This window comes from Giraffa tippelskirchi, chromosome 12 (assembly GCF_054371585.1).
Source record: "Giraffa tippelskirchi isolate mGirTip1 chromosome 12, T2T-mGirTip1v1.2.pri, whole genome shotgun sequence".
In the NCBI taxonomy this organism is placed as follows: domain Eukaryota; kingdom Metazoa; phylum Chordata; class Mammalia; order Artiodactyla; family Giraffidae; genus Giraffa; species Giraffa tippelskirchi.
Genome location: NC_137286.1, coordinates 23457065 through 23483407, shown reverse-complemented (window position 1 = coordinate 23483407; position 26343 = coordinate 23457065). Strand labels below are relative to the sequence as shown.

At 47.7% G+C, this 26343-nt stretch overlaps 1 protein-coding gene, 1 long non-coding RNA gene and 2 other non-coding genes across 4 annotated transcripts; 1 reads left to right on the top strand and 3 right to left on the bottom strand.

The window, feature by feature from the left end:
• Positions 1–39: 39 nt before the first annotated feature.
• LOC145528849 (uncharacterized) lies at positions 40–21760 on the bottom strand. Its single transcript, XR_014070739.1, has 4 exons — positions 21594–21760; positions 16479–16575; positions 14790–15070; positions 40–729 (listed from the first exon to the last, which is right to left on the bottom strand). It is a non-coding gene; the product is annotated as an uncharacterized LOC145528849 (long non-coding RNA).
• On the bottom strand, positions 2523–7371 carry LOC145530057 (uncharacterized). Its single transcript, XM_081550880.1, has 3 exons — positions 7273–7371; positions 5597–5808; positions 2523–4965 (listed from the first exon to the last, which is right to left on the bottom strand). Exons 1-3 carry the CDS (start codon positions 7369–7371, stop codon positions 4536–4538), a joined length of 741 nt encoding a protein of 246 aa, XP_081407006.1. The 3' UTR covers positions 2523–4535.
• TRNAY-GUA (transfer RNA tyrosine (anticodon GUA)) lies at positions 5476–5565 on the bottom strand. Its single transcript is given in 2 exon segments — positions 5476–5511; positions 5529–5565. It is a non-coding gene; the product is annotated as a tRNA-Tyr (tRNA).
• A 2423-nt stretch (positions 21761–24183) lies between the features above and the next one.
• TRNAY-GUA (transfer RNA tyrosine (anticodon GUA)) lies at positions 24184–24273 on the top strand. The gene is given in 2 exon segments: positions 24184–24220; positions 24238–24273. It is a non-coding gene; the product is annotated as a tRNA-Tyr (tRNA).
• Positions 24274–26343: the final 2070 nt, after the last annotated feature.

Sequence of the window (26343 nt, the reverse complement as noted above, 5' to 3'; positions counted from 1 at the left end):
GTAAACGTGGTTCATGAAGAACAGACGAGAGAGTTAGTAGTTTTACAGCCCACCAGCTTCTATTGGTTGACGGTGTTTGTGCTTGCTGTCCTTACTTTTTTCTGGGCCTTTAATGTGCTGTGTATTTGCCGTTTTGGCTATGTACGCTATTGCAGCGCGGGGCCCGCTGTTGCGCTTAAAAGGTTCAGCTAGGAAATCTTGTCGGTCGTTGTTGGCGATTACGGATGGTTATTACATTCCAGCCTACTGTAGGTTTTTCCCCAGCAACTTCAGCGCCGTCTGGGCAAGGGGGAACAGAGTCTCTGTTGAATTTGCAGCAGTTTGAGTAGGTATTCCCAAAAAAGGTTTTTCCAACCCAAGTGATGATTGCGCGTGATCACTCATCTTCGAGCCAAACATTCGCGGAGGGGAACTCAAGTCGGTGAGCCAGCCTTAGGCACTTTCACTAGGAACCAAGTTAGTGGAGGTGACGGAATCCCAGTTGAGCTATTTCAAACTCTAAATAGATGATGCAGTGAACGTGCTGGCATAGCAAACTTGGAAAACTCAGCAGTGGTCACAGGACGGGAAAAGGTCAGTCTTCAATTTCAATCCCAAAGAAAGGCAAGGCCGAAGAATGCGCGAACTACCGCACAAGTGCACTGATCTCACACGCTGGTAAAGTAATGCTCAAAATTCTCCAAGCCAGGCTTCAGCAGTAAGTGAACCGTGAACTGCCAGATGTTCAAACTGGATTTAGAAAAGGCAGAGGAACCAGAGGTCAGATTGCCAACATCCGGTGGGTCATCGGAAAAAGCAAGAGTTCCAGGAAAAACATCTACTTCTGCTCTATTGACTATGCCAAAGCCTTTGACTGTGTGGATCACAACGAACTCTGGAAGATTCTTAAAGAGATGGGAGTACCAGACCACCTGACCTGCCTCCTGAGAAATCCGTATGGAGGTCAGGAAGCAACAGTTAGAACTGGACATGGAACAACAGACTGGTTCCAAATCGGGAAAGGAGTAGAGAAATATCACTAACCTCAGGTATCCAGATGACACCACCCTTATGGCAGAAAGCGAAGAACTAAAGAGCCTCTTGATGAAAGTGAAAGAGGAGAGAAAAAGTTGGCTTAAAACTCAACATTCAGAAAACTAAGATCGTGGCATCTGGTCCTATCACTTCATGGCAAATAGATGGGGAAACCATGGAAACAGTGACAGGCTTTATTTTGGGGGGGCAGGCGGGGGCAGCTCCGAAATCACTGCAGATGGTGACTGCAGCCATGAAATTGAAAGACGCTTGCTCCTTGGAAGAAAAGTTATGACCAACCAGACAGCATATTAGAAAGCAGAGACATTACTTTGCCAACAAAGGTCCCTCTCGTCAAAGCCATGGTTTTTCCAATAGTCATGTATGGGTGTGAGAGTTGGACTATGAAGAAAGCTGAGCGCCAAAGAATTGAACTGTGGTGTTGGAGGAGACTCTTGAGAGTCCCTTGGACTGCAAGGAGATCCAACCAGTCCATCCTAAAGGAGATGAGTCCTGAATATTCATTGGAAGGACTGATGCTGAAGCTGAAAGTGCAATTCTTCGGCCACCTGATGTGAAAAACTGACTCACTGGAAAAGACCCTGATGCTGGGAGAGACTGAAGGCGGGAGGAGAAGGGGACGACAGAGGGTGAGATGGTTGGATGGCATCACTGACTCAATGGACATGGAGTTTGAGTAAACCCCGGCAGTTGGACAGGGACATCCGGCGTGCTGCAGTCCACGGGGTCCCCAAGAGTCAGACACGACTGAGCGACTGAACCGAACTGAACTGAATAGGTGTTAGAGGTTATACTAAGCAGATCAGAGGAAGACAAATATAATGTCTATAAAATTACTTACTGTTTCAGTCGTGCCCGACTCTGCGACCGCATGGACTGCAGCACGCCAGGCTTACCTGTCCTTCACAGTCTCCCAGAGTTGCTCAAACCCACGTCCGTTGAGTCGGTGATGCCATCCAACTAGCTCATCATCCTCTGTCACCGCTTTTCCTCCTGCCTTCAATCTTTCCCAGCATCAGGGTCTTTTCCAGTGAGTCAGCTCTTCGCATCAGGTGGCCAAAGTATTGAAGCTTCAGCTTCAGCGTCAGTCTTTCCAATGAACATTCAGGGTTGATTTCATTCAGGATTGACTCGTTTGATCTTGCAGTCTAAGGGACTCTCTCAGGAGTCTTTTACATCACTTATATGTGGAATCTAAGAAAAGGAAGTCAACTTATTTATAAAATAGAAACAATCACAAACAGAAAACAACCCTGGGCTTCGAGTGGGAGGAGGGGAGGAGGAGGGGAGGGGGAGGGGAGGGGGAGGGGAGGGGGGGAGGGGGAGGTAAAAGACAGGTATAAACTAGTAGTATAGGATTAACAGTTATAGAACACTATAAAAAATAAATTAGAATTTACTACATGGCACATTGAACTATATTCAATATCTTGTAATAACTTATAATGGCAAAGAATCTAAACTGTACACCTGAAATTAACACAGGATTGTAAATCAACCAGTTTAATATATAAAGAATTTTAAAAAGAACGTGGAGGGAATTTCCTGGCAGTCCAATGTTTAGGACTCCAGGCTTTCACTGATGGGGCAAGACATCAGTCCTCAGTCAAAGAACTAAGATCCCAAAAGCTGTGCAGCCCAAAAACAAAAACAGATTTTTTACATTTACAAGAGAACCCCCAAATGAAGATAAATACCCCCAAAAGTGGCTAAGTGGTTCCTCTTATTGGCCCTGGTTCCTTTTGCTGGAGAATAATATTTAGATATCAAAATCTGGTTCCTCTTGTTGATGAATACTGGTGTGTCACTGCTATTTGGGTTATATTCCATTACTATCATTACCTTGATTTGGCAGTGGGAATCCTTTGAAACTGGCTCCTGTGCAAATGATATGCCCCCAAATCAGTCACCGTACATTTCTTCACTTTTCCAGGCTTGCATTTTCCCCTACTAAGAGCCTCATCTCCCATGGAAGATGATGTGCCTCTCCGCCCTCCTGCCCACCATGACTTCGGGTCGCAGTGAGGCTTCCTGCGGTATGACGGAGAAGGCTATCAGGCTAAGAGCAATGAGCACATCCAGGCTTAACAAGGCCTGTAGGTATCCAGCCTCGGCTGCCCTCCTTCGCCCACCTACCCCGATTCCTGGGCATAAATGGCTGCTTCCTGGAAGAGGTCAAGGTTCTGTGGATTTTCTGGAGAGGGAGCTGGAATCCAGAGGGAGGGGCAGAGGGCACGGGTGTTCAGGTTGGACTCTACAAACATTTCAGATCCCACTGGGTGTGTGCCCACCACCCAAGATTGCTAACCCACCCAGCAAAGTCCTCCAGAGGCACAGCAAGCCACAGTGAAGTGGCCTCCCCTCAGCCCAGTGTGTTGCCACTCCGTGACCAGGCAGCAGGCACCTCTGACCCTTTGAGGTTGGGGGACAGTGCTTCAGAGCACCCCTGCCAGTCTCTGTGACACCCAGACCAAAAAAGTTGGCCATCCTGGTCACTAAAACCCATGCCCTTTCCCACTTCCCCAAAGCCAGGTCCCCAAGGGGTGCACACCTCCACATCCTTCAGGATAGTTCCAACAAAGGCCTAAGGTTCTTTGTTTTGGCCCTACCTGCTGGTCTTTACAGATGGTATCATTCGAGGCTGGGGTCTCTGCAGCCACAGAGTAAAGGACCCTTCTGGAAGGGCACTGGTCAGACTGCAGTGGCACAGCCCTCTAGGCCCAGGGAGACTCCAAAGACTCTAGGTCAGCACATGTTAGTTAGCAGTGGGACGATGAGAAGGGCTAAGACCAACAGAGGGGGGTGACCCCAGGAGTTTGCCAGGAGGAAGACAAAGCAAAAACACAGTCTCCAGTTTGAGAGGCAGTTCAGTTCAGTTCAGGCGCTCAGTTGTGACCAACTCTTTGCGACCCCATGGACTGCAGCACGCCGGGCTTCCCTTTCACCAACTCCCGGAGCTTACTCAAACTCATGTCCATTGAGCCAGTGATGCCATCCAACCATCTCATCCTCTGTCTTCCCCTTCTCCTCCCGCCTTCCAGTCAGAACCAGAACCAAAAAAAGGGCTTGTGGCCTCAGGGGTCGGGGACGGTGGCCCCGGGCCCCTGAGGTTTCAGAGAGCCACACTGCCATCGGCGTTCTGCCGAGAGTCCTCTGAGATGTACTCCAACTGTAAGCAGAGTCTCTGGAGTTTCCCTCCCACAAGAAGGGAGAGAGAAAGTACCACTCCCTGCTGTTCTCTGTACCCACACCCAAACCAGTCTGTCCCCAAAGTGAAACTGCTCCTTCTTGATGACAGTCCAGCCCAGTTCCTTCTGGGTGCTCTCTCCACTTCCTCCTCTTCTTTTTCCCAATTTAGCCTTAAGGACCCAGCACTAAAGTTAGCCATCTGGTCAGAACCCACAGGCCAGTGGTCTGTGCAAGGAGGTGAATTTATGCGCCCCTCATACTGACATCTCCCCACCTGCCCCTCATCCCACCCTCCACCCTTCTCCCTGCCATCAGCCCCCGTTGCTCCCGACTCTCGGGGTTCTCTGAACTCTTGTCTGTGCTTTTGCTGTCATCTCTCTCTCCTCCATCAGATGTAGCAGAATGGTGGGGGGCGCTTTTCCCACCCTTCTACAGAGTGGGGGCAATCCTTGTTCTTTCAACAGGAACTCGAACCTTCCAGCGGCTACAGGATAGGTGCAAAGGCCTATGAAAGCTGAGGCTTCCCCAGGGGCCACCTCCGTGTCCTCGGACAGGACACCTGAAGCAGCCGCGGAATTTCTCATCAGCACTGTCAGGCCCACTGAGAGCCCTGCTGACTTTCGTTCCCGCGGGCGTCTACTTCTCCGTAGGAGCAAGGTTGGCAGTGGTTCGGAAATCTCGGGGTGGCATCTCTGCCCTGAGAGATGGTTGGGAAGGTTTTCTGTCTCCCCAAGTCTGCACCTGCAGAGACCATATGAAAGACAGGGAAGGAGAGGGGTTGGGAGGTTGAAAGAGTGTGACTGGGAAAAACAGAGACTGTGACCTTCTTTTGGGGGACAGAGCTGGGGATTGAGTCGGCACTGAAGGGGTTTCAGGAAGGGTGCCCTGCTGTCCTTGACCCTGTGATGGCCTGGGTGCTTGTAGGCCTCGCTCCAGGGCTTTTGGTGCGCAGCTGCTGTTTGGTGGGCCTGGGAGCATAGAGCAGGGACCGGGGCGGGAGCCGGAAAGCGAATAAAAGTAGAGAGGGCGCGGCCCGCGACGGAAGCCAACGCGCTGTGGGCCTGTGTGCAGGAGACGGCGCAGGCGAGTCCCCCGGCGACGACCACCGCGGCGCTGTACGGGTGTCCCCCAAAGGATTTCCCGCCTCTGGCCAAGGAGTAAGGACGCTGCGCTGCCGCAGGGTGTCGGGCGCGGCAGAGGCGCCGGGAGCGGGGTGGTGCCTTTCACTGGGGAGCAAAAGCAACCAGCACCTCCTTCGAGCCGGAATCGAACCAGCGACCTAAGGATGACCACACGTATCAGATCTACAGTCCTCCGCTCTACCAGCTGAGCTATCGAAGGGTGCGCGCCACCAAGCGGCCGAGAATCTTACTTTTTGCTGAAATGCACTGGGACGCTGGTCGGAAGCCCCTTTGAAGAGAGCGGTGCGCGCGCCGCCAGGGTGCCAGGTGCGGGTGCGAGGACTCGGCAATCCTGCGGGGTAGCTGCGGCCCGGCCTTTGTGTCGGCCGGCATCGGGGCGGCGAGTTTCAAGATGCCTCGATTCCTCTCCGCCGTTCCTCTTTCTACAAGTGGGGACCGCGGCCTGAAAGCGGGGAAGAGGGCTAGGGGAGAGGCGTTGGCGAAATGGATGCGCGCGTGGGGTGCAGGAGGCCGGGCCGAGGAGAGGGGCACCGCGGAGCCGGCTGCCAACCGCCTAGCCAGCCACCTGGTGCTCTTTAAGTGCCGTTAGTTCAAACACTCCTTTGGTCAAAACGGTATTTTTTGCTGTGGCACGTTGTGCCACCCTTCAAAGCCAGCATCATCTTGCCTGCATTCCGCAGGTCTCCTATGGATCTCGCTGCTTTTGCTCTGCCACCTTTACAGCCAGAGTGATTTTCTCTCCTTTTCTAGGAGTATGGGGAAGAGGGGTGGGGGTGAGGGTGGGGTGTGAAGGGTTTAGATGAAGCCGCTTCTCTTCTGGAAACTTCTGGTTCACTCAGACTTGAACCCTTACAAAGGTCTACAAGACCCTCAGTTCTTGTCCCCACGCAGTCACCTCTCTCAGTTTCGGTACCATTCATAAATTTTGTTCTGTATTCAGGACTTTCTTGCTATTCTCCAGACACTGCTCTATCTGACCTTTTGCTAGGGATGCTCTTCCCAGACAGCCTCATGACCAGCCCCCTCCTCCCTCCAGTCTGCTCACATTGTTACATTCTCCAGGGAGCCTCCCCTGACCACCGAAATCAACACAGCAACCTGTCTCCTTATAGCAATTCCCCATCTCCTCTCCTTCCTCGTTTTTATTTTCTTTTTTCATAGCTCTTAACACCTAACATACTAATTAATTTGCCTACTGTGACTATTGTCAGTTTTCTCCCACCTCCACACCCCTTTCTCTAACTAAAATATGATATCTATAACATTTTGCCTTCCAGCTGAAACTAACACAACGTTGTAAACACTATGTTTCAATTAAAAAATAAATTATGAAAAAGTCCTCTCTGAGAAAGTCCAACACCTGACACAGGCCCCTGTCATCCCTTTTTCTTTCTTTTTTGTCCACGCTATGATGTATTTTACTTCCCTGGCCAGGGTAACTGGTGCCCCCCGCATTGGGCGCTCAGAGTCTTAACCACTGAACAGCCAGGAAGGTCGTTTGACTGCCCTTTGTTAGAGCATTCATTTAAAAGGCCTTGCAGTACTCTTGCCTGGAAAATCGCATGGACGGAGGAGCCTGGTGGGCTGTAGGCCGTGGGGTCGCTAAGAGTCGGACACGACTTAGCGACTTCACTTTCACTTTCATGCATTGGAGAAGAAAATGGCAACCCACTCCAGTGTTCTTGCCTGGAGAATCACAGGGACGGGGGAGCCTGGTGGGCTGCCGTCTATGGGGTTGCACAGAGTCGAACACAACTGAAGCGACTTAGCAGCAGCAGCAGTTGTGAAGATGGTTCTCTTACAGCCCAAAGGGTCTTTCTCAAAGACTGGAAACCATTCCTTCGAAATGTAAGCAAGAAGGATAAGGCCTCTACCTCCCACTTTCTGTGCGACGACCCATCCTAACTTCAGTAACCGCCCGCTGACAAACACGGCTGGCCTGCCTCTCTACTGACCAACTCTGTGGTTTTTCACTGCTGCCTCTTCTGAGCCCCTTCCCTCTCATCCTCCCTTTAAAACGCTCCGATCCCCTCGCCCATTTCGGAATGGAGCTCGGTCAGCTCTCTCCCCTGCTGTCAGTACTCATGAATAAAGTCTGCTTCCACCACTTTCTCTACGGTCTGCTGTGTTTCTCTTTGACCGAGTCAGATCGGAAAGGGCCAGAGGACACCTGGGGGGCCGTTCAGTGTGCACGCTGGGGCAGGGGACGGGGCGCCGGGGGCGCGGCCCAAGGGCGAGGGCTCCTGCTCTGGAGCCCCGCGCTCCGGGAGCCCCCGCCTGGTGCGGTGGAGGCGACCGCTCGCGCTCTCACTTGGTTTTCGCTCTGCAACAGGACCCCGGGCTTTCCTTCCAGCATCACTAGGTTAGGCTACATATCCCGAAGCACTTTCGTCACTTTTACTTAAAAAGACATCGTGAATAAACATTACCACGCTTTCCTATTAAGGCGGCTTTAGCGCTTAACGTCAACCGGCAAGTCAGTCTTTCCTGAGCTTTCCATGACTAGAAAATGAGTTCAGACAGGCGACGGCAAAAATGGGCTGATATTTTCTTCTTGCTGAAAGGGAGGTGAGACCAGACCCGAGTCACGACCCACCCCCTCAACTGCGAGGCACTGCGGTCTCGTGTCTTCCCAGGTTCTCACTCCAGGTCCAGACGGGTGGCCGCTCGCCCACGCGCTCCCCTCAGGAGACACCGGCGGGTCTCCGGCGGGGTTAGTAGGTCCGGCGCCCCAGCGTGGAAGAACATGACATCCGGGACATCCCGGCAGGGGGCGTGGCGTATGTAGATAAGCGGCGCGCAGAGGCTGCTGGTCCCGCTCCGCCCGGGCCTCGGCGTCCCGCGTGTGGACACGCGTGTATGTAGCAGGTCAGGCGTTCTCTCCCTTAACACCCATAGTTGGCTCAAACTTCTTTCTGTCCATTGAATCGGTAATGCTAAGTAACTGTCTCATCCTTTGTTGCCCCCTCCTCTTCCTCTCAATTTTTCCCAGCATCAGGTTCTTTCCCATCAGGTGGACAAAGTATTGGGGCTTTGTCCAACTTCAGCATGTTTTTCCAGTGGATATTCAGAATTGACTTTCTTTTTTCGGGTTGCCTAGTTTGATCTCCTTGCAGTCCAAGAGACTCTCAAGAGTTTTCTCCATCACCACAGTTCGAAAGCATCAGTTCTTTGGCGCTAGATCTTTCTTATGGTTCAATTCCCACATCTATAGATGACTCGTGGGAAAAAACATAGCTTTGACTATACAGACCTTTGTCAACAAAGTGATGTCTCTGCTTAATATGCTGTCTAGGTTTGTCATAACTTTCCTTCCTAGGAGCAAATGTTTTAATTTTGTGGCTTCCGTCACCATCTTCAGCGATTCTGGAGCCCAAGAAAATAAAATCTGTCACCGCTTCCACTTTTTCCCCATCTATTTGCCATGAAGTGATGGAACTGGATGCCATGATCTTAGTTTTTTGAATGCTGGGTTTTATTTAAGTCAGCTTTTAGAGTTAACCTCATATTTAAGTCAAGTACTTACATTGACTTGAGCAAATATATATATTTTAAAATATATATATAACAGTCATTTTGCTGTACAGTAGACTGACACAACATTGTACGCCAATTAATTAAAATTGTTTTCGTGTCAAATTTAGCACTTGAGGACATGGATTCAAGTTAGATTTACTTTGATATTATAAAAAGTAATGGAAGTGGTCTTGCTTTTGCTCTGCCAATAATCACCAATGACAGATGTTCAACTTAAATACAAACCATGTCAGAGAGTGCACAGTGGCATTGACTGGAAACATGTAACTGTAGGAAAGAATCATTACCTCTTCAGTACAGCTCAGTTCCAATGTCAGTTATTTCAGAAAGTTTAAACATCAAGTTCAAATTGCCAACATCCGCTGGATCATCGAAAAAGCAAGAGAGTTCCAGAAAAACATCTATTTCTGCTTTATTGACTACGCAAAGCCTTTGACTGTGTGGATCACAATAAACTGCGGAAAATCCTGAAAGAGATGGGAATACCAGACCACCTGACCTTCCTCTTGAGAAATCCGTATGGAGGTCAGGAAGCAACAGTTAGAACTGGACATGGAACAACAGACTGGTTCCAAATAGGAAAAGGAGTATGTCAAGGCTGTATAGTGTCACCCTGCTTATTTAACTTATATGAAGAGTACATCATGAGAAACACTGGGCTGGAAGAAGTACAAGCTGGAATCAAGATTGCCGGGAGAAATATCAATAACCTCAGATATGCGGATGACACCACCCTTATGGCAGAAAGTGAAGAAGAACTAAAGAGCCTCTTGATGAAAGTGAAAGAGGAGAGTGAAAAAGTTGGCTTAAAGCTCAACATTCAGAAAACAAAGATCATGGCATCTGGTCCTACCACTTCATGGGAAATGGATGTGGAAACAGTGTCAGACTTTATTCTTTGGGGCTCCAAAATCACTGCAGATGGTGATTGCAGCCATGAAATTAGAAGACACTTACTCCTTGGAAGGAAAGTTATGACCAACCTAGACAGCATATTAAAAAGCCGAGACATTACTTTGCCAACAAAGGTCCGTCTAGTCAAGGCTATGGTTTTTCCAGTAGTCATGTATGGATGCCCACTCCAGTACTCTTGCCTGGAAAATCCCATGGACGGAGGAGCCTGGTAGGCTACAGTCCATGGGGTCGCTAAGAGTTGGACACGACTGAGCGACTTCACTTTCACTTTTCACTTTCATGCATTGGACAAGGAAATGGCAACCCACTCCAGTGTTCTTGTCTGGAGAATCCCAGAGCCGGGGAACCTGGTGGGCTGCCATCTATGGGGTCGCACAGAGTCGGACATGGCTGAAGCGACTTAGCAGCAGCAGCAGCAGCAGCAGCAGCAGCATGTATGGATGTGAGAGTTGGCGTGTGAAGAAAGCTGAGGGCCGAAGAATTGATGCTTTTGAACTGTGGTGTTGGAGAAGACTCTTGAGAGTCCCTTGGACTGCAAGGAGATCCAACCAGTCCATCCTAAAGATCAGTCTTGGGTGTTCATTGGAAGGACTGATGTTGAAGCTGAAGCTCCAATACTTTGGCCACCTCATGCGAAGAGTTGACTCATTGGAAAAGACCCTGATGCTGGGAAGGATTGGGGGCAGGAGGAGAAGGGGACGACAGAGGATGAGATGGCTGGATGGCATCACCGACTCGATGGACACGAGTTTGGGTAAACTCCGGGAGTTGGTGATGGACAGGGAGGTGCTGGGAGCCAGCTCACGAGATCCCACTCATGACAGAGTCAAGAGAAAGAGGACTGATTTTGAGCACGGCTTCTCAGGCCTTGGGGATTCTCGAGAGGCTGCCTCAGCGCTCACCTTAAAAATTAGATCTCTCTTTCTGACGCTTGCTATAATAGACCTCTCCTTGTCTTCTGTGACTTGGACAAAAGGCTTTTCCTGATTCTCTTCTGAAATAGATCAGTCTGAAACCTCAATCAACAAGGCCCCTGAACGGTAGCACCCTAAATAAAATTATCTGGGATATAGAGTATGCTGATCTAAATTCCTTTTGCTAACATATTGGTTTGTTTAATAAGTGTACCTGTGCCTTTGGAGCCAATGTGCATAACTGTTCCTTAATAATAAAATAACATTGAGAGCCTCCACACAGAAAGCCCTTATGGGCACAAAACCCTTCACAGGAAAAAAGGCTTGTTAGGAAATATAAGAAATATTGCTTTATAAAACTGTTACTTAGTCTATATTCACTCACCATGTTTTTACTCTTAACGTATTTAGCCTATATAATGAAAGCATAATAGTTAAAAATATATATAAATAAAAGTTTAGCTTTAATACAAATAATAAGACAATTGTAGATTTAACTGATGATTCTTACTTAGAGCTGACCTTCAGCTTGCTCTTCTATGACTTTATGGGACCATATTCTTTTCTGTTAAGTTCAAGGTGTAGAGTAAATTACCGAAAACAGGTTTTACCTTGAAACTTTCTATTGACGAATTCTTTCCTGCTGTGCCTGATACAAAAGTGTTCTGACTGATCAACCCTTATCAATACGAGAGATGTTAGCAGGCCCCCAGGAGAGTCACAAGATGTTAGCAGGCCCCCAGAAGATGATGTAAACAAAATGAACTAAGATATGCAAACGATGTCGGTAAAGGTCAACACTGTTGACCCATTAAGCTGATTTGATATGACTCTATACATTTGTTTCTATGTACCACTAAAGATATAAAAGCTGTCTTAAAAAACAATAAAGGCAGGAGACACTTGGAAACACTGAGACTCGCTGTGTCTTCTCATTCACATCGCCGACGCCGTCCATCCTGAGAGAACCCCTGGACCAGCTGGAGCAGGACTCCGGCAGGGAGGCCTGGTGTGCTCCGATTCATGGGGTTGCAAAGAGTCGGACACAACTGAGCAACTGAACTGAACTGAAGTGTCAAGTTCTTGTGTAAATCACCCTTTGGTCTTCCTAAGGTACTTACTGGCTTCACATGGGAAATATGAATCCAACTGATTTTCTCTTTCACTTTGATAGCAAATAAGCAACCCAAGGTCAGGGTTTGAGCCTTCAAAAAGTGTGGCAGCTGCTGCTGCAGCTTAAAAGCACACAAGTAGGCACTTCCAGGACACTGAAATCAAGAACTGAGAACTGTAGTATTAGGTTTTTAGCCTAATCGCAACTTTTGAGTTAAAATTCCATTAACACAACTTTGTTTTCATAACAAAATAAGTGAAAGTTTTTTTTCAAAAATTGGAATACCCAAACTTGGGGGAAAATAGCTGATTTTTCTTCAAAGTCTTTTTTCTAGGGACCAAACCAGTAGATCTGGGGAATTCCCACGCAGTGCTTTGTCAGAACTTTTGCCTCTGGAAAAGCTGAAACCTACCATCTAAGGTACCTGACTAGTGGTGGTGGTGGTGGTGGTTTAGTTGCTCAGTCGTTTCTAACCTTTTGTGATTCTGTGGACTGTAGCCTGCCAGGCTCCCCTGTCTGTGAGATTTCCCAGGCAAGAATACTGGAGTGGGTTGCCATTTCCTTCTCCAGGGGATCTACCTGACCAAGGGATTGAACCCAGGTCTCCTGCATAGCAGGCAAATTCTTTACTGCTAAGCCACCAGGGAAGCCCCTACCTGACTAGTACTTGTACCTGACCCCAAATTGTCTTTTCTTTTTTTGTACTAGATGCTTCACTGAAAAATTAGGTGATTCTTAGCTTAGCTTGTAACACTTTGGAGCCTTGGGTTGACAACATACCCTAAATATTTTACTTCTGTTTCACAATACTACAATTTGTTTAGTGAGGCCTTGTTTCTCTGTGAAGCAAGGAACTGGAACAAAACCAAGGTGTCTGTTTTCCAGTGTCCTTTAAGAGGCTGTCAGAAAATGATCTACAATTACAGACCCTTCTGCTGGGACATAGTTCTGTAAGTTTTCCATAAATTTCTATTTTTTCCTAGAGAAAATAGAAGAGTCCTGAAACCCTTGAGGATTCCTTTGCCATCAATATAGGACTCTGTGATTGAATACAAAGACTCAGCCGTTAGGGGGACAGAAAAATAAGCAGAACTCAGATCAACTACACAGATAAACCTCGCAGACGATGGTACTGAAGTCAGGATAACTGCAGGGTTAGAAGCTTACAGGCCTTCACATTAACGGAATAACTAATTTTTCTAAGATCTTGTATAAATCTACATATTAGTCAATTATATTATCAAATTTATTTCTTTACAAGGTGGGCGCTCTTTTAAAATTCTCATTTTTCTAATTCTTTTAAAACTGGTTTATTCCTTCTAATTGAATTCTTTTAAAACCTATTTAGTTAGTTATTTTTGGCTGTGTTGGGTCTGAGTTGCTGCATGGGCTTTCTCTGGTTGCAGTGTGTGGGTTTCTCTCGTTTTGGAGCACAGGCTCTAGGCACGCGGGGTTCAGTAGTTGTGGCTCATGGGCTCTAGAGCACAGGCTCAGCAGTGGCACACCGGCTTAGCTGCTCCACAGCATGTAGTATCTTCCCTGACCAGGGATGGAACCTGTGTCTCCTGCACTGGCAGGCAGATTCTCTACCACTGAGCCACCAGGGAAGCCCCCTTTTAATTGAATTCTTGACAAAGGATATTGTTTTATACCTGACCATGGCTTAGCCTTTTGTAAATTATTGATTCTGATGGAACTGAATGTATATCTTAAACAGGACAAGAAAATTTAAGCATAACATATTCCCTGCCCATACTGTGCCCTCCCTAGCGTGTGATGTATATTATACATTAACCAGATCTCCTTAGAGGTGGAAATGCCTGCTGGACCATAAAGATCAATTTTTTTTTCTCCCTTTCTTCTGACAACAGTGATGTAACTTCTCAGAAGATTGGCATTCTTTCCCAGCTGTGTCAAAGGGTATGGTGGCTTGCTGCTTGATTTGCACACTCCTGAACTATGCATCACCGACTCAATGAACATGGGTTTGGGTAGACTCCGGGAGTTGGTGATGGACAGAGAGGCCTGGCGTGCTGTAATTCATGGGGTCGCAAAGAGTCGGACATGACTGAGCGACTGAACTGAACTGAACTATGCATCTTTGGTGAACTTTATGTAAAATGTCAGTATGTTATTTTAATGTATGATCCTTTGTTCTGAAAAATATATGTGACTGTGCCTTGGACTTCTTTCTTAGAGCTTATCCTGGGTTATAATCCTCAGTTTGACTAGAATAAAATTCTCTTTTTTCTTAATTTGATTGTTAACTTAAGTTTTGTTAATTGTTCTCTACCTCAAAAAGTGTCATTATTTGCTAAGGCCCAGCTCCATACATGGATTTGTCTCTGTTTGGAGGGCTTTTCCAGTGCAATGTGAGACAGTCACTCTTGGCCATCCCTCTCTTCTTTCAGGAGGTACATAGTTACCAAATTAGGGGACTTCTTCTCCAGGGAGCTCCACCAACATGACATCTATAGTACGGGACATGATAGCCTTTAATATCCACAGCAAGTCTCCCCAGTAGGTTAAAAGGAGAAAATAAGAATACATGTTTCTCAAGTCAGAGAACTTGTTCTATATGAGAACCATGGAGGAAAAGGAACAAGTAGAAATGTGGCCCAAAAAACCAACAGTTTCTACTACGCTATCACCAGATAGAAAGTAAAACATTTCCAAGAAATTGAAGAGTACGTAGAACCAGTATCTATGAGAAAAGACAGTGCTATATTAGGCCAAGGAAAAGTTCTTGGCACAATATGGTTTGGAGTCTGGATGGTCTGTCCGTAAGAGAGCTGAGACCAAAGGTTAGACATAATAGCAATTCTGATCTGTACCTGGATCTATACCAATATCTGTTGAGACATTTCAATCATCAAACTGCTGATGGAAATCAGTGGGGATACAGGTCTTCTGGGTACAATGCTGTTATTTCTCCCAGCTTACCTTTGGCAGGAGAGGCTTCAGGAATACCCACTGACACGGTCTGGATGGTTCTTTAAAGATCTTAGTTCTGCCCCAGTCATGAGGGCTGACTTCCCTTAGTCAAGAGTACTCTGTGTGGTGGGTCATTGGGTCCCCATAGTGTTCCTCCATCAAAGCAGCCGTCTTCTGGTTCTCTGCTGCAGCCAGTGCACATCCCCACATGCAGGGCTGGTAACTGAGAGCATGCTGTGGAATACTTCTGCAAATTTGTGTGGGTCTTCCTGGGGCACAGAAAAAGAAGCCTGTAAATGGTGAATATCAGCTGGTGAGAAGGGCATGTGGATTCCTATTGTTTTGCAGGGGGATAAGGAGAGTTTGGGGCTGGGTAGCTTTGCTGGCAATCTGATTAGGAAGGGCTGGTTTACCTCACATCAAGAAAAGGAAAAAAAAATGATATGACACATCAGTTTCTTTCCCCATGCTGGATTTATCAGCCTAACCTTTTTTGCTTGCCTTTTTCTAAGTAACTGATACAACTGTCCTCCATCCTGTGCCCTTCATAGGGACTCAGTGTTTTATCTGAGTTCTCAGTTATTCCCAGATCATCTATATGAGTCATGTCTGCTGTCCTAACTACATGGTGTGTGTATGATAAGAGACTCTTGGAGGTGGAATTTGGACTGACATGAAGTAGACTCTAGGCTGGGCTGGAGAAACACAAATCCATGTCCGTGAACAGAGCAGCTAAAGAATTTGTGCCTTTGTCCCCTTTCCCTCTTCTCTGGAGTTGACTTAAGGCTTGGAGGTATAAAGGGATGCTGGAGGCCCAGAGAGAGCAGAGGAAACAGGAAGAGGGTAAGAGAGTCCTGGGAAAGAGAAACTGTCATTCTCACATTCTTTTCCCATTGTTCTCAATCTTTCCTTCTACCCTAAAAAATTATTTAGCATTCCCCTTAGAACGATATTAATCCTTTCAATACCATAATCCACTTGCTTGGGATGAGGCCCTTCTTAGAACCTGTACAAACACAAAAAAATCAAATCAAAGGAACCATCCTCAGGCCACTCTAACACTGGATTCTCCTATGCATACCCATTCCAAACTAGAGAGAGACAGATGGAGAAATCAGACTTTAAAGAGCAAGACATGACCTGCAACAGATCTGGTTTCATATATATATATACCCAGGGGCTTCCCGGGTGGCTCAAACAGTAAAGAATCTGTCTGCAATGCAGGAGACTTGGGTTTGATTCCTGGGATGGGAAGATCCCCTGGAGAAGGAAATGGCAACCCACTTCAATATTCTTGCCTGGAAAATCCCATGGACAGAGAAGCCTGGCAGGCTACAGTCCATAGGGTCACAAAGAGTTGGACACGACTGAGTAAATAAATAAATAAATAAATATACAGACATATTTCTTTTACCTTCAATGCTAATAGTGATCCTGAGAATTTTAGAACCTCTATCACCCATGCTTACTTAATATGTTGATACAGAAGCGGGTGGTTCCTCCAGCTAGAATCTGAAAAGAGCAGAGGGCTAAAAAGGGGCTTTTTTTTTTTTTTTGCCACACCACATGGCATGCAGAACTTTCCCTAACAAGGATCAAACCCATGCCCCCTGCACTGGAAGCATGGAGTCTTAACCACTGGACCACCAGGGAAGTCCTAAAAGGGAGACTTAAAAATAACTCAGGGTCTTTTCTTACCTGACTGTTATGAGGCCACAAGACTTTTACCTGATTCAGCCAAGAACTGCCAAACCAATCCTTGTCCTCGATGCCAGACCACTGAGAATACCATCTCCTGTCAAACCAGGGAATCCTCTCAACAAAGGTGGAAAGAAAGAAAATATTTTTACTGAAAAACCACTAAACCAGATTGTAATTTGCATCACAAGAAATGCACCAAATAGACTTCGAAGACAGGATATCCTTCAGCCTGGGCTGCTGTAACACCATGGGCTGCCAGGGAGGTTTGAATAATAGGAACATTTCCCAGTTCAGTTCAGTTCAGTTCAGTCGCTCAGTCGTGTCCGACTCTCTGCGACCCCATGAATTGCAGCACGCCAGGCCTCTCTGTCCATCACCAACTCCCGGAGTCTACCCAAACCCATGTTCATCGAGTCGGTGATGCCATCCAACCATCTCATCCTCTGTCGTCCCCTTCTCCTCCCTCCCCCAATCCTACCCAGCATTAGGGTCTTTTCCAATGAGTCAACCCTTCGCATGAGGTGGCCAAAGTATTGGAGCTTCAGCTTCAACATCAGACCTTCCAATGAACACCCAGGATTGATCTCTTTTAGGATGGATTGATTGGATCTCCTTGCAGTCCAAGGGACTCTCAAGAGTCTTCTCCAACACCACAGTTCAAAAGCATCAATTCTGCGGCACTCAGCCTTCTTCACCGTCCAACTCTCACATCCATACATGACCACTGGAAAAACCATAGTCTTGACTAGACGGACTTTTGTTGGCAAAGTAATGTCTCTGCTTTTAAACATGCTATCCAGGTTGGCCATAACCTTCCTTCCAAGTAGTAAGCGTCTTTTAATTTCATGGCTGCAGTCACCATCAGCAGTGATTCTGGAGCCCAAAAAAGTAAAGTCTGACACTGTTTCCACTGTTTCCCCATCTATTTCCCATGGAGTGATGGGACCAGATGCCATGATCTTAGTTTTCTGAACGTTGAGCTTTAAGCCAACTTTTTCACTCTCCTCCTTCACCTTCATCAAGAGGCTCTTTAGTTCTTCTTCACTTTCTGCCATAAGGGTGGTGTCATCCGCATATCTGAGGTTATTGATATTTCTCCCGGCAATCTTGACTCCAGCTTGTGCTTCTTCCAGCCCAGCGTTTCTCATGATGTACTCTGCATATAAGTTAAATAAGCAGGGTGACAATATACAGCCTTGATGTACTCCTTTTCCTATTTGGAACCAGTCTGTTGTTCCATGTCCAGTTCTGACTGTTGCTTCCTGACCTGCATACAGGTTTCTCAAGAGACAGGTCAGATGGTCTGGTATTCCCATCTCTTTCAGAATTTTCCACAGTTTATTGTGATCCACACAGTCAAAGGCTTTGGCATAGTCAATAAAGCAGAAATAGATGTTTTTCTGGAACTCTCTTGCTTTTTCGATGATCCAGCGGATATTGGCAATTTGATCTCTGGTTCCTCTGCCTTTTCTAAAACCAGCTTGAACATCTGGAAGTTCACGGTTCACGTATTGCTGAAGCCTGGCTTGGAGAATTTTGAGCATTACTTTACTAGCATGTGAGATGAGTGCAATTGTGTGGTAGTTTGAGCATTCTTTGGCATTGCCTTTCTTTGGGATTGGAACGAAGACTGACCTCTTCCAGTCCTGTGGCCACTGCTGAGTTTTCCAAATTTGCTGGCATATCGAGTGCAGCACTTTCACAGCATCACCTTTGAGGATTTGAAATAGCTCAACTGGAATTCTATCACCTCCACTAGCTTTGTTCGTAGTGATGCTTTCTAAGGCCCACTTGACTTCACATTCCAAGATGTCTGGCTCTAGGTGAGTGATCACACCATCGTGATTATCTGTGTCATGAAGATCTTTTTTGTACAGTTCTTCTGTGTATTCTTGCCACCTCTTCTTAATATCTTCTGCTTCTGTTAGGTCCATACCATTTCTGTCCTTTATCGAGCCTATCTTTGCGTGAAATGTTCCCTTGGTATCTCTAATTTTCTTGAAGAGGTCTCTAGTCTTTCCCAATCTGTTGTTTTCCTCTATTTCCCAGTTCAAGGGGCTGTAAATAGAAGACCAAGATATTGGCAGCTTTGCTTTCTCATGAGGCCTCTCCTTGGCTTGCAGCCATCCCTCACATCTCCAATTAAGGACACCAGTCATATTGAATTAGAGATCTACCTTTATGACCTCATTTTAATCTTAATTTACCTCCTTAAAGGCCCTGTCTCCAAATACAGTCCCATGAGGGCTAGGGCCTCAACATATGAATCTTGGAGAGGGGGGAATGACACAATTCACCCCATAACAATAAGAATGCTGTCTGTTATATAAGCAGGCAGATACAACTCATTACATATATGTCTTCAAGAACTTGTCCTCAATAGGAGGACTTGACAGCACCATTTGCTACACAGTTCATCCTAAATTCAACTGGTAATTGGAGTGGCCATCCATGTGCCTTTATCCAAAAGGAAATAAAACTCGTATCTCCATGGCAAGCAGGTTGTTACAACATGGAGCCAGCCACTTTAGCTAAACTCCCTGAGGTAGAGGGAGATGGGGCACTACCTTCTTTAATGTTCACATTTCAAAAAGATGGCTTCAAAGGCCCAAGACAAACATTCTTAGGTTGCAACACTGACAAAAGATTTATTTAGCTGTTAAAAACACTATATGTCTATATATCTCAAAAGGACACAACAGGCATTTGTAAATTTTTTTAAGAAACGGGGAGGACTTCCCTATTGGCCCAGGGGCTAAGATTCCACACTCCCAATGCAGGGGGTCTGGGTTCCATCCCACTCAGGGAACTAGATCCCACACACTGCAACAAGGATCCTGCAATCCAAAATTAAGACTGGCACGGACAAAAAAACAAAACAAAAACAAAAGAATAAACAGGTTGAGAGAGAGGAGTAAATATCTCCCTTTTTTGCACAGGGGAAATCTTTTTTTTTCTAATTTAGTATTCATCTTCCATTACACATGTCACATGTCCCAGTGCCTGTGAGGCCAGAAAGCCTGGGCCATAACCGACTTGGATGATGAAGTGAGTGAAAGTCGCTCAGTCGTGTCCGACTCTGCGACCCCATGGACTATGCAGTCCATGGAAGTCTCCAGGCCAGAATACTGGAGTGGATAGCCTTTCCCTTCTCCAGGGTGTTTTCCCAAGCCAGGGATCGAACCCAGGTCTCCTGCATTGCGGGTGGATTCTTTACCAACTGAGCTATCGGGGAAGGGCAACATTATCACTAGAAGAAAGGTCCACATCAGGATGCTGATCCCAAGTCTTACAATGGCAGTCTCCTGTTTCTTCCTGGGCAGTCAGGAGACTATACAGCATGTATGAAAAACCTTAGCAAATGGCCACCGTCTTGCCTGGTCTTCCGAGTCCATCAGAAGCACAAGTCCCCTATTTTGGAAGGGCCTCATAAACAGGCCTTTGCTGTCATCACATGCCTACATCTTGAGAGTGGCGATAATGCTGTCCCAGCCCCTTCTGAAAGCTTAGAATTTGTCCACGGCTGTGTATTAGATACTCTACCCGCCAACCCTCCAGGACAAGCAAATGAAATGGCAACTTACAGAACCCAGTCCCATCCAACGAGTCCTTCCAAGCCTCAAAACCAAGTTATTAATACCTGCAGCACCAAATTAGAACCTGTTCAGGATCCGCTCCTGTCCAGAGAAGCCAAGCCCACTGCTACAGAAGCTCATCATCTTCACTCACTGCTAAGCCTTCTTTGCACATACACGGAATTTGCCCTTTTCGCCTCAAAAATCTCAAAAGTAACCCTATATGTGAGACAGAATAAGAGACACAGATTCATAGAACAATTTTATGGACTCTGAGGGAGAAGGTGAGGGTGGGACGTTCTGGGAGAATAGCATTGAAACATGTATATTATCATATGTGAAACAGAACACCATTCCATGTTCGATGCATGAGACAAGGGCTCAGGGCCGGGGCAATGGGATGACCCAGAGGGATGGGATGGGGAGGGAGGTGGGTGGGGGGGTCCAGGAAGGGGAACACATGTAAACCCATGGCTGATTCATGTCAATGTATGGCAAAAACTATTACAATATTAAGTAATTAGCCCCCAACTAAAATAAATAAATTTATTAAAAAAAAAAAATCTCAAAAGTACAAGTCAGTGCTCCGAAGTTCTCTCCTGCTGCCGAACACACATCTGATATTCACTGGCGGGTGGGGGTGGGGGTGGGGGTGGGGGTGGGGGTGGGGGTGGGGGTGGGGGGGGTGTGGAATATCAAGCGATAGAAAACAACTTGATGAAAAGTTAGAAAGCTTAAAAGGAAAACCTTACAAGATAACAAATTAACACGATTAAAAAGCAGACGATCACAACCTAGCAAAGCATGGGATAAAGAAAAAATTGTCACAGATAGAAAAAAATACGTATTCTTCTGTTCAATTGCTCAGTCGTATCCGACTTTTTGCAACCCTATGAACTGCAACACACCAAAACCAAACCATCCTATCCGTTTACCAACTCCCGAAGTTCTGTTCAATTTCCTCCGTATTTAATCTGCGATGCCATTCAACGTTTTCATCTACTGTCTGCTCTAATTTTTCCGGCATTTTACTTTTTTTTTTTTTATTTATTCATGGCTGCATTGGGTCTTTATGGCTGTGCCCCAATTTTCTCTAGTTGCTCCTCAGCATGTGGGATCTTCCCAGACCAGGGATTGAACCCATGTTCCCTGCATTGGCAGGCAGATTTTTAACCACTGGACCACCAGGAAAATCCGGCATTATACTTTTTTTGCGTATACTTCCACTTGTTAAAACTTTCCGTCGGATAAACCGCACAAAAGCTCAGCATAACCATAAAAACTTCTCAAAAAAAAATACTGAAACACTAATAATAAAAAAACCCACCCACACACACCCTGTTCTTAAAACCAAAAAAAAATTCAGAAAAACAAGCGAATGCAGTCTCCCCCTACCACAAGTTATACAGCAAAGATCCCCACATTTTGGGAAATCGCAAGAATCTGCACATACGAAGTACAACAGATAAAGAACCACACTCTAGAAAACTACTTTCGTGACGGTAAAGTTTTTTCTGCCAAATAAACATAAATTTACTTTCACCCACCGCCCAGCACCCTCGAGCTCGCCCCACTCTGCACGCACGGTCACTTCCCTCGCGCCACCTCCGCACACTCAGCCCCTTGTCGTCCCTCGGTCCAGCCTTGTCCACGCGGGGAACAACCTCAGAAACCTTCGCGTGTCCACGCAGGACGCCGAGGCCCGGGCGGAGCGGGACCAGCAGCCTCTGCGCGCCGCTTATCTGCATACGACAGGCCCCCGCCGGGACGTCCCGGATGTCCTGTTCTTCCACGCGGGGGCGCGGGACCTACTAACCCTACCCGAGACTCGCTGGTGTATGGAGAGGGGAGCGCGTGGGCGAGTGGCCGCCAGTCTGGGGGGGTACCTGGAAGACGCGAACTCGCGGTGCCCCGCAGTTGAGGTGGTGGGTCGGGGCTCGGGTCTGGTCTCACCTCCCTTTCAGCAAAAAGTGTCAGCCCATTTTTGCCTGTCTGAACTCACTTTGTAGTCATGGAAAGCTCAGGAAAGACTTATTTGCCGGTTGACATTAAGCGCTAAAGCCGCCTTAATAGGAAAGCGTGGTAATGTTTATTCACGATGTCTTATTAAGTAAAAGTGACGAAAGTGCTTCGGATATGTAGCCTATCCTAGTGATGCTGGAAGGAAAACCCGGGGTCCTATTCGCACAGAGAAAACCAAGTGAGAGCGCGAGCGGTCGACTCCACCGCACCAGGCGGGGGCTCCCGGAGCGCGGGGCTCCGTGTCAGGAGCCCTGGCTCTTGGGCCGCGCCCCCGGCGCCCCGTCCCCTGCCCCAGCGTGCACATTGGACGGCCACCCAGGTGTCCTCTGGCCCTTTCCGATCTGACTCGGTCAAAGAGAAACACAGCAGACCGTAGAGAAAGTGGTGGAAGCAGACTTTATTCATGAGTACTGACAGCAAGGGAGAGAGCTGACCGAGCTCCATTCCGAAATGGGCGAGGGGATCGGAGCGTTTTAAAGGGAGGATGAGAGGGAAGGGGCTCAGAAGAGGCAGCAGTGAAAAACCACAGAGTTGGTCAGTAGAGAGGCAGGCCAGCCGTGTTTGTCAGTTACTGAAGTTAGGATGGGTCCTCGCACAGAAAGTGGAAGACAGAGGCCCTATCCTTCTTGCTTGTATTTCAAAGGAATGGCTCCCAGTCTTTGCGAGAGACCCTTTGGCTGTAAGAGAACCATCTTCACAATTGCAAGCCCTTTTAAATGAATACTCTAACAAAGGACAGTCAAACGACCTTCCTGGCGGTTCAGTGGTTAAGACTCTGAGCGCCCAATGTGGGGGTGGGGGTGGGGGTGGGGGTGGGGGTGGGGGGTGGGCATGGGTTACCCTGGCCAGGGAAGTAAAATGCAGCATAGCGCGGGCAAAAAGGAAAGAAAAAGGGATGACAGGGGCCTGTGTCAGGTGTTGGACTTTCTCAGAGAGGACTTTTTAAAATTATTTTTAATTGAAATATAGTTATTTACAACGTTGTGTTAGTTTCAGCTGGAAGGCAAAATGTGTTAGATATCATATTTCAGTTAGAGAAAGGGGTGTGCAGGTGGGAGAAAACTGACAATAGTCACAGTAGACAAATTAATTAGTATGTTAGGTGTTAAGAGCTATGAAAAAAGAAAATAAAAACGAGGAAGGAGAGGAGATGGGGAATTGCTATAAGGAGTCAGGTCGCTGTGTTGATTTCGATGGTCAGGGGAGGCTCCCTGGAGAATGTAACAATGTGAGCAGACTGGAGGGAGGAGGGGGCTGGTCATGAGGCTGTCTGGGAAGAGTATCCCTAGCAAAAGGTCAGATAGAGCAGTGTCTGGAGAATAGCAAGAAGGTCCTGAATACAGAACAAAATTTATGAATGGTACCGAAACTGAGAGAGGTGACTGCGTGGGGACAAGAACTGAGGGTCTTGTAGACCTTTGTAAGGGTTCAAGACTGAGTGAACCAGAAGTTTCCAGAAGAGAAGCGGCTTCATCTAAACCCTTCACACCCCACCCTCACCCCCACCCCTCTTCCCCATACTCCTAGAAAAGGAGAGAAAATCACTCTGGCTGTAAAGGTGGCAGAGCAAAAGCAGCGAGATCCATAGGAGACCTGCGGAATGCAGGCAAGATGATGCTGGCTTTGAAGGGTGGCACAACGTGCCACAGCAAAAAATACCGTTTTGACCAAAGGAGTGTTTGAACTAACGGCACTTAAAGAGCACCAGGTGGCTGGCTAGGCGGTTGGCAGCCGGCTCCGCGGTGCCCCTCTCCTCGGCCCGGCCTTCTGCACCTCACGCGCACATCCATTTCCCAACGCCTCTCCCTTAGCCCTCTTCTCCGCTTTCATGCCGCGGTCCCCACTTGTAGAAAGAGGGACGGCGGAGAGGAAACGAGGCATCTTGAAACTCGCCGCCCCGATGCCGGCCGACACAAAGGCCAGGCCGCAGCTACCCCGCAGGATTGCCGGGTCCTCGCACCCGCACCTGGCACCCTGGCGGCGCGCGCACCGCTCTCTTCAAAGGGGTTTCCGACCAGCCCGCACGGTCTCACCTCCGGCGTCCTAGTGTTGTGTTGCGGTCTTTCCAGAAAAAGTGAGGTCCCCGGCCACTTGGTGGCGCGCAGCCTTCGATAGCTCAGCTGGTAGAGCGGAGGACTGTAGATCTGATACGTGTGGTCATCCTTAGGTCGCTGGTTCGATTCCGGCTCGAAGGAGGTGCTGGTTGCTTTTGCTTCCCAATGCAAAGCAAGGGAGGTTCTGACCAGGTGGCTAACTTTAGTGCTGGGTCCTTAAGGCTAAATTGGGACAAAGAGGTTGACGTGGAGGGAGCACCCAGAAGGAACTGTAACTTGGACTGTCATCAAGAAGGAGCAGCTTCACTTTGGGGACAGACTGGTTTGGGTGTGGGTACAGAGAACAGCAGGGAGTGGTACTTTCTCTCTCCCTTCTTGTGGGAGGGAAACTCCAGAGACTCTGCTTACAGTTGGAGTACATCTCAGAGGACTCTCGGCAGAACGCCGATGGCAGTGTGGCTCTCTGAAACCTCAGGGGCCCAGGGCCGCCGTCCCTGACCCCTGAGGCCACAAGCCCTTTTTTGGTTCTGGTTCTGACTGGAAGGCGGGAGGAGAAGGGGAAGACAGAGGATGAGATGGTTGGATGGCATCACCGGCTCAATGGACATGAGTTTGAGTAAGCTCCGGGAGTTGGTGAAATACAGGGAAGCCTGGTGTGCTGCAGTCCATGGGGTTGCAAAGAGTCCGTCAGGACTGAGCGCTTGAACTGAACTGAACTGCCTCTCAAAATGGAGACTGTGTTTCTGCTTTGTCTTCCTCTCCTGGCAAACTCCTGGGGTCACCCCCCTGTTGATCTCAGCCCTTCTCATCGTCCTACTGCTAACTAACATGCGCCGACCTGGAGTCTCCCTGGGCCAAGAGGGCTGTTCCCCTGCAGTCTGACCGGTGCCCTTCCAGAAGGGTCCGTTGCTCTGCGGCTGCAGAGACCCCAGCCTCAAATGATACCATCTATAAAGACCAGGAGACAGGGCGAAAAGAAAGAACTTTAGGCTTTTGTTGGATCTATTCCCGAGGATGTGGATGTGTGCACCCCTTGGGGACCTGGGTTTGGGGAAGTGGAAAGGGGTGTGGGTTTTGGTGACCAGCATGGCCAACTCTTCTGGTCTGGGTGTCACAGAGACTGGCAGGGGTGCTCTGAAGCACTGTCCCCCAACCTCAAAGGGTCAGAGGTGCCCACCGCCTGGTCAGGGAGTGGCAACACACCGGGCTGAGGGGAGGCCACTTCACTGTGGCTTGCTGTGCCTCTGAAGGACTTTTGCTAGGTGGGCTAGCAATCTTGGGTGGTGGGCACACACCCAGTGGGATCTGAAATGTTTGTAGAGTCCAACCTGGACACCCGTGCCCTCTGCCCCTCCCTCTGGATTCCAGCCCCTTCTCCAGGAAGTCCACAGAACCTTGACCTCTTCCAGGAAGCAGCCATTTATGCCCAGGAATCGGGGTAGGTAGGCGAAGGAGGGCAGCCGAGGCTGGATACCTACAGGCCTTGTTAAGCCTGGATGTGCTCATTGCTCTTAGCCTGATAGCCTTCTCCATCACTCCACAGGAAGCCTCACCGCGACTCGAAGTCATTTTGGACAGGAGGGCAAAAGGGCACATCATCTTCCATGGGAGGTGAAGCTCTTTTAGGGGAAAATGCAAGCCTGGAAAAGTGCCGCTGTGCAGAAAAGTGAAGAAATGTACGGTGACTGATTTGGGGGCATATCACGAGCACAGGAGCCAGTTTCAAAGGATTCCCACTGCCAAATCAAGGTAATGACAGTAATGGAATATAATCCATTGAGTAAAATAGGTACAGTGACACACCAGTATTCATCAACAAGAGGACTCAGATTTTGGTCTCTAAATATCATTCTCCAGCAAAAGGAACCAGGGCCAATAAAAGGAACCACTTGGCTACTTTGGGGGGTATTTATCTTCCTTTGGGGGTTTTCTTGTACATGTAAAACAATCTGCCTTTTGAGGGGGAGGCGTGCACAGCTTTCTGGATCTTAGTTCTTTTACCAGGGATTGATGTCCCACCCCATCAGTGAAAGCCTGGAGTTCTAAACACTGGATCCCCAGGGAATTCCCTCCAGGTTCTTCAAAAAAAATTTATGTATTAGTTGATTTTCTATCTTGTGTTAATTTCAGCTGTACAGTTGAGATTCTTTTCCATTATAAGTTTTGACAAGATCTTGAATATAGTTCAATGTGCTATGTAATATATTCTCG

Coding starts and splice junctions, on each gene's coding strand:
- LOC145530057 (XM_081550880.1), bottom strand. CDS start 7,371: ATGAGAGGGAAGGGGCTCAGAAGAGGCAGCAGTGAAAAACCACAGAGT. Junction 5,809..7,272: donor GTCAGCGGGCGGTTACTGAA/GTTAGGATGGGT, acceptor CCCCGCTTTCAG/GCCGCGGTCCCCACTTGTAG. Junction 4,966..5,596: donor CCAGTGCATTTCAGCAAAAA/GTAAGATTCTCG, acceptor TGGTCTCTGCAG/GTGCAGACTTGGGGAGACAG.